The following is an 11,710-nucleotide window of genomic DNA, read 5'->3' as shown; positions in this document are numbered from 1 at the left end:
TTTTTTTTGAGAAGGAGTTTCACTTTTGTTGCCCAGGCTGGAGTGCAATGGTGCGATCTCTGCTCACTGCAACCTCCGCCTCCCGGGTTCAAGCAATTCTCTGCCTCAGCCTCCTGAGTAGCTGGGATTACAAGCACCCACCACCATGCCCGGCTAATTTTTTTTTTTTTTTTTTTTTAGTAGAGACGGGGCTTCACCATCTTGTCCAGGCTGGTCTTGAACTCCAGACCTCATGATCCACCCGCCTCGGCCTCCCAAAGTGCTGGGATTACAGGCGTGAGCCACTGCGCCTGGCCGGTAGTATATTATATTGTACTCACTCTTCTGAACTTTGTATTTTTTTCATTTAATAATGTGTCCTGGGGTTAAGTCCTTTTTTAATTTTGTTGACATTTTTGAAGGGTAGTTGTTGAATAACAGTTTATATCAATTTAAGATTTTGATAGAGGTTGCTAAATCTCTGTGGAGGTTAAACCAGTTTCACTCCTACTGATAAGGAATGAGTACTGATTTCCCACATCCTGCCAACATTGATGCTATCAAACTTAATTTTTTTGCCAAATGGATAGTATCTAATTTACAATCTCTTATTATGAATCATGTTGAAAGTCTCCATATTTACTTTTAAATTTTTTTTTTTTGAGTGACAAGTTTTCACTTTGTCACCCAGGCTGGAGTACAGTGGTGTGAACACAGCTCACTGCAGCCTCAACCTCCTGGGCTCAAGGGGTTCTTCTGCCTCTGTTTCCCGAGTAGCTGGGACTAGAGGAGTGTGCCATCATGCCCAGCAAATGATTTTTTGTAGAGACGGGGTCTCACTATGTTGCCCAGGCTGGCCTCGAACTCCTGGGCTTGAGCAGTACCCCCACCTCAGCCTCCCAAAGTGCTGGGATTATAGATGTGAGCCATTGTGCCAAGCCAGTCTCTTCATGTTTTCAAGTTACTTATTTTATTTTAAATGGCATATTCTAAAAATATTTGTTTAGAACACATATTTCTAAAAATATATAAAATATATAGCTGTTGTCTCTGTGTTGTCACCTGATTTACCCAGTCTGTCTAGTTCTCACCATTCTGCCTCAACCACTCTAAGAAACTGAAAGAAAGACCAAGGCTTATGGAATCTTGGATAGGCTTGAGACTTGCTTTCTGCCTGTATAGGAATCCCCTACTCATTTTTTTCTTTTTCTTTGAGACAGTTTTGCTCTTGTTGCCCAGGCTGAAGTGCAGTGGTGCAATCTTGGCTCACTGCAACCTCTGCCTCCCTGGTTCAAACCTCAGTTCAAAGTTCGGTTCTCCTGCCTCAGCCTTCCAAGCAGCTGGGATTACAGGTGTGTGCCGCCACGCCTGGCTAATTTTGTTTTTTTTAAATAGAGACAGGGTTTCACCATGTTGGTCAGACTGGCCTCGAACACCTGACCTCAAGTGATCTACTCGCCTCAGCCTCCCAAAGTGCTGGGATTGCAGGCGTGAGCCACTGCGCCTGGCCTATTCATTTTTCTTGATATGAGAGCAGCGGAACGTGGTGGAGAGAGCATGACCTCTCTTGTCAGCCTAACCAATTGCTACATTACAGGGGTGCTACTTACTAACCTTAGGCAAACTGTTGATCTTGCTGAACTTCAGCCTCTTCGTTTGTGAAACAGGGTAATCCTACCACTTAGGATTATTGTGCAGATTCAGTGAGTATCCAGGGAAAGCATTTAGTATAGTACCTGGCGGTGAAAATTAGGCAAGCAGGAGCCATCATCATTTTTCAGCCTATGCTTAAACACATCCATTGATGGGTGCACACTGAGATTCTGTTGTTGAACACTTACAATGTTAGAAAGTTATGCCTCTTACTGCAATCTGTAGATTGCATAGTATATGGGTGAGGGCAAGGATTCTGGAATCAGACTCCTTGGATTAGACCTGGTTCCATTACTTATCAGCCAGAGAAGTTTCAGTGAGTTACTTAACTTTCAGTTAAACTTCAGCTTCTTCATCTGTAAAATGAGGGTAATAGTATAGTGCCTGTCCTGTAGGTGAAAATTAAATAAGAATGCATTTGGCACAATGTCTGGAATATAGAAAGCATTCACTAGTATTATAATCATCACAATCCTTACCATTATTATAATTATTATTTCCATTCATTAATCCTAGCTACTTATTTTGGAACAATATAGAATGAGTGACCTGCTCTTTCACTTGACAGCTTTGATGTTTGAAGATGTCTTTGTTAATTTGTTTGTTGAAAAACTAGTTGTGACCGGGCACGGTGGCTCATGACTGTAATCCCAGCACTTTGGGAGGCTGAGGTGGGTGGATCCCCTGAGGTCAGGAGTTCGAGACCAGCCTGGCCAACATGGTGAAACCCCATCTCTACTAGAAATACAAAATTAGCCGGGTGTGGTGGCAGGCACCTGTAATCCCAGCTACTCGGGAGGCCGAGGCAGGAGAATTGCTTGAACCTAGGAGGCGGAGATTGCGGTGAGCTGAGATCACACCATTGCACTCCAGCCTGGGGTACAAGAGCGAGACTTTGTCTCAAAAACAAAACAAAACAAAACAAAAAAACTAGTTGTGTGCAATATACTCTACTGTGGTAGGCAACTGTTAAGTACTTTTATTTATTTATTTGAGACAAGGTCTTGCTGGGGCTAGAATGCAGTGACGCAATCATGGCTCACTTCAGTCTTGACTTTCTGGGCTTAAGGGATCCTCCTACCTCAACCTCCCAAGTAGTTGAGACTACAGGCACGTGCACCATGCCTGGCTAATTTTTTAACTTTTTGTAGAGATGAGGTCTCACTATGTTGTCCAAGCTGGTCTCGAATTCCTGAGTTCAAGTGATCCTCCTGCCTCAGCCTCCCAAAGCATTAGGATTACAGGTGTGAGCCACCATGCCCACCTGCGTTAAGCACTTTAGATGCAAAGAAGAATACTACCTCAGGGCTCTACATACTCTTGGTAACTCCATCCTTCTCCCGGCTCCACTTGTCCATCAGCTGGAGAAGGGACAGGACCTCAGAGCTCTGCATGTTCATGGAAGACACTAACCCTTCCCCCCAACTCACAACTTTCTTTTTTTTGTGAGCTCTATTTCAAATAATATGATGTTTATTTGAACATGTTTCTATCTTCCCTTATAATACAATAGTATACAAATTGATATTAATACAAATAATATTTGTTAGACACTTGCCCAGGGCTGAGATTCAGTGGGAGCACCATCCTGGCAGGACTGGTTATGATTGACATCCATGCCAGTGCCTGATGTGAAGATGCACGTGCCATATTGATGTGGAGTGATTTGACTACCCTCCCTAAATGTTTCCTAAGTGTAGTGCAACAGTACAACTTCCTTTTCTTTCTTCTGTGACTGAGATCAACATTTTTTTTTTATTTTTGAAACAGGGTTTCACTCCCATTGCCCAGGCTGGAGTGCAATGGCACAATCTCGGCTCACTGCAACCTCTGCTCCCTGGGCTCAAGCAGTTTTCCTGCCTCATCCTCCCAAGTAGCTGGGACTACAAGCACGTGCCAGCAAGCCCAGCTAATTTTTCTGGTATTTTTTGTAGAGACGGGGTTTTGTCATATTGCCCAGGCAGTTCTCGAACTCCTGGGCTAAAGCAATCCGCCCGCCTTGGCCTCTCAAAATGAACATTTTCCACTGTTGACACTACTGAAGCAGTATTAGATATATTAGAACCAAGATATTCAGATATATTGCCATTGATTTATAGTCCCCTTGAAATTATATAGCTCTGCTCTTTCTCTGCATCAGGGGCTCTGGAGTCCAGCGGTCCTAAGTATATCTTGTAGCCATCTTCCTAAGAGTTCTGGCCATGACTCAGGACACTGAGAAGGAGTAAGGAAAGAGTCTATAGACATATCCTCCTTTTTGGGTCGGGGAAACTCCTACAGCTTTTTTTTTTTTTTTTTTTTTTAACATTGCAGCTGTACCTTTGCTCATCCCTTTGTATTTAGGACATTTCCTTTTAGGTGTATCTCTTACATGCTGCATAGACAGGTTTTGCTTTGTGAGCCAATCTATACATTTTATTCTTTTCATTGCTGACTTAAGCAATTGATACCATTGATGATTTTGATCTCAGCTCTGTCAAATTATTATTATTTTATTTATTTATTTTTTGAGACAGAGTCTCACTCTGTTACCCAAGTTGGAGTTCAGTGGCCCCATCTTGGCTCACTGCAACCTCCACATTCAGGGTTCAAGCAATTCTTGTGCCTCAGCCTCCCAAGTAGCTGGGATTACAGGCACCCGCCACCATGCCTGGCTAATTTTTGTATTTATTTATTTATTTTGAGATGGAGTCTCGCTGTGTCACCCAGGCTGGGGTGCAGTGGCACAATCTTGGCTCACTGCAACCTCAACCTCCCGGGTTCAAGCGATTCTCCTGCCTCAGCCTCCTGAGTAGCTGGGATTACAGGTGCCTGCCACCATGCCAGGCTAATTTTTATATTTTGAGTAGAGACAGGGTTTCCCCATGTTGGCCAGGCTGGTCTCGAATTCCTGACCTCGGGTGATTCGCCTGCCTTGGCCTCCCAAAGTGCTGGGATTGTAGGCGTGAGCCACTGCTCCCGGCCTAATTTTTTTTGAAATGGAGTCTCACTCCGTTGCCAGACTGGAGTGCAGTGGTACGATCTTGGCTCACTGCAACTCTGCCTTCCTGGGTTTAAGCGATTTCCTGCCCTCAGCCACCTGAGTATCTGGGACTACAGGTGCGCGCCACCAAGACCCAGCTAATTTTTGTATCTGGTAAGTCCAGAGATGGGGTTTCACATGTTGGCCAGGATTGGTCTTGATCTCTTGACCTCGTGGTCTGCTTGCCTTAGCCATCCAATTCCAGTGCTCAGAGTAATTCACTCGGTTAGTAAGCCACTTACGCTGACCCCTGTCAAATCCTATTTTTATCTAGAGTGTTTCTATTACAACCCATTGTAGTATCTTTCACACTCGATGGGAGTATTCTGTCCTTCCGACTGTTTGCTAAATATTTACTACTAGTACACTTCTTTTGGTTATCCACATGAGAGAAAGATTTATATAAATACATCTATAATTCCCTACACTGGATAATTTCACCCACAATATCAATATAACACTCATTTGGTTGACAATCAATTACAGATGGAACTTCATCTACACTTTCTCCCTCTCACTCCTGCTCTTTCTCCCTTTCTACTCCTGGCAATTTGGCTAGTCTCATTGAGAAAAACAAACTGGGGTTCGGATCGGCATATGGCTCATGCCTGTAATCCAGCACCTTAGGAGGCTTACCGGAGCGGGTGGTCTACCTTGAGGCTCAAGAAAATTTGACGCACAAACCCTGGTACAACACATAGGATAAACCCATACCGTCTCTACTAGAAAATAGAATAACTATACAGCCGAGTGTGGTACCTACTTATTCTTGGGAGGACTACCTAATAGACACCAGTCTAAACTTAGCCGAGCGCTGAGGTCTGGAGAATCCGTTGAACCTACATGGAAGAAATCAGAGGATAATCAGTGAGCACTGAGATCTTCAACTTCACCAATATAAGTACATATTCAGCCGCCATTTGACACATATACACAGCCTGGGTGACAGCACGCCACCGAGAGCGCGACGACTCTCACTCCCAAAACAAAAACAAACAACAATACCAACTGGGATCTAGTTTTCACCTGGATTCCCTGTTAACTTGCCCTGCTGCTCAAGGAGTCTGTCTTTTCAACTTCTTTAGACCGCCTTATTTTTCGCGCTCGCCTACCCTCATCGTAAGCTCATTTCTCTCTCTCTTTTATATACTCTTCTCGCGCCGCCGACGCTGTCGCATTCCGTCGCCACACTAGCTAGAGGCCTGCCGCCTCTCTGGTGTGATACTGTGCTTACAAAATAAATGCAACCTATCCACAACCCCAGGTTCAAGCAATGCTTTCATCCACCTCACATACTCTGAGTTATGAATACAGCATGGAGACTTACAAGAGATGTCTCCCACCCACGCGCCATGCAATTTTTTTTTTTCTAGTTGTTTTATTTTTTTTTAGAACCGCAGTCCTTCTTGCATATCTCGCAGTCGCCACAGCTGGAGGCATGTCGCCCATTCGGCTCGCCCCCTGCCCTACCCCCAAAGTTCAGACGATCTCTCTGCCTCCGCCTCCCGAATGTAACCTGGGATTATAGGCATGTGCCACCATGCCTGGCTAATTTTTGTATTTTGGAGTGAGGCAGGGTTCGCCATGTTGGCCAGGGCTGGTCTCAAACTCCTGACCTCAGGTGATCCACCCACCTCGGCCTCCCAAAGTGCTGGGATTACAGATGTGTGCCACTGTGCCCAGCCTCCTGTCATAATTTTCTTTTCTTTTTTTTTTTTTTTTGAGACGAGTCCTCGCTCTGTCGGCCCAGGCTGGAGTGGCCGTGACCGGATTCTCAAGCTCACTGCAAGCTCCGACTCCCAGGTTTAGCGCCATTCTCCCTGCCTCAGCCTCCCAAGTAGCTGAGGACTACAGGCACCCCGCCCACCTCGACCGCTAGTTTTTGTATTTTTTAGTTAGGACGGGGTTCACATGTTAGCCCAGGATGTCTCGATCTCCTGACTCGTGATCCGCCGTCTTGGCCTCCCAAAGTGCTGGGATTAAAGGCTTGAGCCACTGCACCCGGCCCTCCTGTCATAATTTTCTAATAACTTTATTTTATTTATTTATTTTTTGAGACAAAGTCTTACTGTATCTCCCAGGCTAAAGTGCAGTGGCACAATCTCGGCTTACCACATCCTCAACCTCCTGGGATCAAGTATTCCTTTCATTTGAGCCACTTGAGTAGCTGGGACTATAGGTGCATGCCACCACACCTGGCTAATTTTTAAATTTTTTGTAGTTGGGACTACAGGTGCATGCCACCACCATGCCTGGCTAATTAAAAAAAATTTTTTTGTACAGGTGGGATCTCACTCTCATTATGTCCAGACTATAATAACTTTCCTATTGGAGTATAATACAGAAATGACCAAATCATAAGTGTACTGTTTAGAGAATTATAGTTAGCCTTGGCAACATAGCAAAATGCTGTCTCTACAAAATACAAAATACAAAATTAGGCCAGGCACGGTGGCTCAAGCCTGTAATCCCAGCACTTTGGGAGGCCGAGACGGGCGGATCATGAGGTCAGGAGATTGAGACCATCCTGGCTAGCACGGTGAAACCCTGTCTCTACTAAAACTACAAAAAATTAACCGGGCATGGTGGTGGGTGCCTGTAGTCCCAGCTGCTCGGGAGGCTGAGGCAGGAGAATGGCGTAAACCCAGGAGGTGGAGCTTGCAATGAGCCAAGATTGCACCACTGCCCTCCAGCCTGGGCGACAGAGCAGAGCAAGACTCCATCTCAAAAAAAAAATATGTGTATGTGTATATATATATTATTAGTCAATTAGTCTAGAGTGGTGGTTTGCATCTGTCGCCCCAGCTACTCAGGAGGCTGAGGTGGGAGGACTGCTTGATCCCAGGGAGTTTGAGGCTGCAGTGATCTATAATCACATCACTGTACTCCAGTCTGGGCAACAGAGCAATATTTGTCTCTAAAAATTAAAAAAAAAAACAAATTATAGTTGTTTATGTGTTAATTTTGGGTTTTTGACCAGCCATGAATATTCCCAGATATACTATTTTCCCAGTCATTATTTCACAATTGTCTACCAAGTTAAAATGAAGAACTTTGTCAAGTACTCTGCAAAGGAGGGATGGGCAGAGGGAATATTTCACAAACTTGGGCCAGGGGCCTAAAACATCTCTGGCCTAAGGAAGAGAAGCCTATAAGGATCTTTAATACTTTACCCTTTAACACTATGGGTAGGTGCTGGTGGATGTGCCCTGTACCACAGACCGCCACTCCCTTCATGAGGAGGAGAACAACATCTTTAAGCGGTCAAGGAAGAAGGAGCGACAGATATTGCCTGTGCTGCAAATGCAGCTACTTGCGTGAGTGACAGATTTTTAAACTCAGGACTTTGTGCCAGAGTGCTCTGGGAGTCTGGTCACCTGGGAGACTGGGGGACTGGAAACTCTTACCAAGACCATAACCCACACAGGAATCTTATGGCTGGAGATCTGCCTAGAGGAGACAGAAATCATGGGATCATCTCTGGAACATGAAAACCCTATCTGAATTAGCTGGGTGTGGCGATGCACACCTGTAGTCCCAGCTACTCAGGGGGCTGAGGGAGGAGAATCACTTGAACCTAGGAGGTGGAGGCTGCAGTGAGCTGAGATTGCACCACTGCACTCCAGCCTGGGTAACAGAGCAAGACTCTGTCTCAAAAAACAAAAACAAAAACAACCCTATCTAGTAGGACATATATACTAGAGTGGGCTGCACAGATTCACTCATGCTATTTCATCCTCAGTACCAGTGAGTAGCATATGTTTGAAAAATAACTACTAGGGGCCAGGCACGGTGGCTCAAGCCTGTAATCCCAGCACTTTGGGAGGCCGAGGCGGGCGGATCACGAGGTCAGGAGATCGAGACCATCCTGGCTAATATGGTGAAACCCCGTCTCTACTAAAAAATACAAAAAACTAGCCGAGTGAGGTGGCGGGCGTCTGTAGTCCCAGCTACCCGGGAGGCTGAGGCAGGAGAAGGGCGTGAACCCGGGAGGCGGAGCTTGCAGTGAGCTGAGATCCGGCCACTGCACTCCAGCCTGGGCGACAGAGCGAGACTCCGTCTCAAAAAAAAAAAATAAATAAATAACTACTAGGGTAAGGGCTCATTCCATAGCCAGCATAGCAATTTGGTCCATAAACAGAGATCAGGGGGTCCTTGTAAGGAGACTTCCTAGTGAAGAGCTCATGGAGTAAGGTTGGGTTGCTATCTGCCTTGAGAATGGCTTTTCAGGCAGTGTCATTGTGGAAGGGACTTGAGAGGCTGTCTAACCAGCTACCCATCCCATAGTAGCCTTCCCTTATCCATGTTTGCAGCTCCTTATGTTGCTCTTCTACTGCTGGGAAGCTCACTAGTCACTGCTTCTGTCTGTTTCTGGTTTCAGGGCTGGACTCCTTGCCACCAAACCAGGAGGCCATGTTGTCTATTCCACCTGCTCACTCTCACACTTACAGAACGAGTATGTGGTGCAAGGTGCCATTGAGCTCCTGGCCAATCAATACAGTATCCAGGTGCAGGTGGAAGATCTGACTCACTTCCGAAGGCTTTTCATGGACACATTTTGTTTCTTCTCATCCTGCCAGGTTGGCGAACTGGTAATACCAAACCTCATGGCCAATTTTGGCCCTATGTACTTCTGCAAAATGCGTAGGCTGACATAGCATCACCCAATCCCTGAAGCAAGAAGACAAAGGGTATACTCTGTTAGAGGCACCAGAAACTGGAAACTGGGACCAGTGGCAGAGATGCACTCTGGGTCCTGTCTCCATCCTGTTCGTGTCTTTCTGCAGTTTTTGGCAATAAGAAGTAGAAGATTTTCTGTCCTGTTGTCCAATTGTGGAGAATCAGCAGGTTTCTACTCACTCATTACCCCCTGCCCCATATCCAGGCCTGCACCAAAGTTCACTGCCCCCTTAGGGGCTTAGAAGGAGAAGCCAGTGAGCAGGCTCACACTAAGTTGTAAACATAGGAAGAAGCATTTGGCCAATAAAGTTGTTGAAGCTCTATAGACCTGGGGCTGCAGTTGGGGACTTCATGTTGGTGCACATGCCATTAGTTCCATTTGTACCAGCCAGTTACTGAGCCCCTGTCACCCTTGAAGTGAGTTCCACCTGATCAGTCTTGAGCAGGCAGCAGGCTCAATTAAGCCCGCCTGGGTTTTCCATATGGCCCGTGATCTAATTTAAGGAACAAGTAACTAAAAATATTAAGCCAATGCAAAATAATCTGCTTACCTACTCACATTGGAAAAGCCCTCTGAGCTGAATAATTCTGGCCATTCCTGCTGTCAACAATACTGCTGCCCAAATGTGGCTTAGGAGGCTGCTTCTGCTACAAAACCATCATACTGTTGTGCGCGCCTTGTTCTTTGTTCATTCTTTTAGCAAGTATTCCCAGACCTTGTGTATGACAGGTAGCTAGGGAGCTCTTGGAGAGGTAGCAGTTGGGATTGTGGGAGATTACTGGGCTTCCTCATCCTTTGGAATGGTAACTCTCCTTTTTTTTTTTTTTTTTTTTTTTTTTTTTTTTGAGACGGAGTCTTGCTCTGCCGCCCAGGCTGGAGTGCAGTGGCCGGCTCTCAGCTCACTGCAAGCTCCGCCTCCCGGGTTGACGCCATTCTCCTGTCTCAGCCTCCCGAGTAGCTGGGACTACAACAGGCGCCCGCCTCGTCGCCCGGCTGGTTTTTTGTATTTTTTAGTAGAGACGGGGTTTCACCGTATTAGCCAGGATGGTCTCGATCTCCTGACCTCGTGATCCGCCCGTCTCGGCCTCCCAAAGTGCTGGGATTACAGGCTTGAGCCACTGCGCCCGGCCTCCTTTTGCTTTCTGAACACCTAGGAATCTCCTGATGTTTCGTTTTGTTGTATTCCAGACTTTTTGTTGTTCCTAGTCTGCAGCTGAACTCTGGTGCCTTTTCTTTGGCCCACCCCCTAATCCCTAACTCTTCCCTCAGCATTACAGGGCTTCACTGCACACACTGTGTTCAAGGCAAGATTTCATCATTTACTGACTGCATACTGGATATGTTGTTTTTGTAACTTTTGCCAAAAGAAAGCAACTTTTAGTGGCAGGGATAATAAAAAATGCTCAGGGGCGCTTGCAGATTTTTTTTTTTAAACATTTTTTTTTTTTTCCTGGAAAACTGGTCCTGTGCAGAAAAGGGTATGTAACTTTAGAATACCTGAAGGCTTCTTGGCTCTTCCACTTTCCTTATTCCTCCTCTTCCTGCCACTCTTTTTGTCCCTTCTGCCTTTCCTGCTCATCCTTATTTGGGTATTAGAGGTGTCAGTTGAGGAGGGACTTTAACTGAGGTTAAGCCTTCTTTTGGGATTTGCATTGTAATTGAGGACCCTGGAAGATCTCTGAGACTCAAAATCAGGTGAAGCTAGAAGATGGAGCTTCAAGGAGCATGGCTAGTGCTCTGAGTAGGACCCTAACCAGCCTCCATGTGTGGCATATGGTCCCTGCATGCTGTTCACTCTGTATAGTACTTAGTATTTGCTGAGGCTAAGAGGCCTCAGGTGCCTGGGCTTCTGCCCTTGGACTCCTGGATATCCAGCCTGGTGCTAATTGAATGCTAAGCAGTGGTAAATCAAAATGAGAGGGTCCCCTGCCTCTTGAGTCTTAATCTAATTGGGGACAGACAGACCTAGATAAGAAAAGCAGAGAACTACTTTGGAAAACAGTTTATCTGCTGTAATTGAATATTCAGCTACCCTATAACCCAGTTAATCCAATACTGGGAATAAATCCTAGAGAAACTCATACATGTACACCAGGAGACATGTACAAGAATATTCATAGCAGCCCTATTCACAAAAACAAAAGCCTAGAAATAATCCAGATGCCCATGAGCAAGAGAGTGGACAAGTAAACTAGAATATTCACATAATAGAATATTATACAATTGTCAAATGAACTATGATACTTAACCATATGGATGAATCTGAGCAATAAAATAAGTGAAAAAAGTTTAATCCCAGAAGAGTAAATGTAGCATGATGCCCTTTCTGAATGAAAGAGTTTTTTCTTTTCTATGGAGTTATTCTTTACATACAA

The 11,710-nt window shown here is 45.4% G+C and overlaps 1 protein-coding gene across 1 annotated transcript in view; it reads left to right on the top strand.

The window, feature by feature from the left end:
• Positions 1-9,657, top strand: part of NSUN4 (NOP2/Sun RNA methyltransferase 4) — a 23,315-nt gene extending 13,658 nt beyond the window's left edge. The window contains exons 5-6 of the mRNA XM_017881684.1: positions 7,847-7,971; positions 9,036-9,657. Of these exons, the coding sequence (XP_017737173.1) occupies positions 7,847-7,971; positions 9,036-9,312 (402 nt within the window). The 3' untranslated portion in view covers positions 9,313-9,657. The remainder of the gene's footprint in view (positions 1-7,846; positions 7,972-9,035) is intronic.
• The last annotated feature ends 2,053 nt before the right edge of the window (positions 9,658-11,710 follow it).

This window comes from Rhinopithecus bieti, unplaced genomic scaffold (genome assembly GCF_001698545.2).
Source record: "Rhinopithecus bieti isolate Rb0 unplaced genomic scaffold, ASM169854v2 scaffold_12155, whole genome shotgun sequence".
NCBI classification, from domain to species: domain Eukaryota; kingdom Metazoa; phylum Chordata; class Mammalia; order Primates; family Cercopithecidae; genus Rhinopithecus; species Rhinopithecus bieti.
Note: the sequence above shows the minus strand (reverse complement) of the source record. Positions and strands in the feature narration are given on the sequence as shown.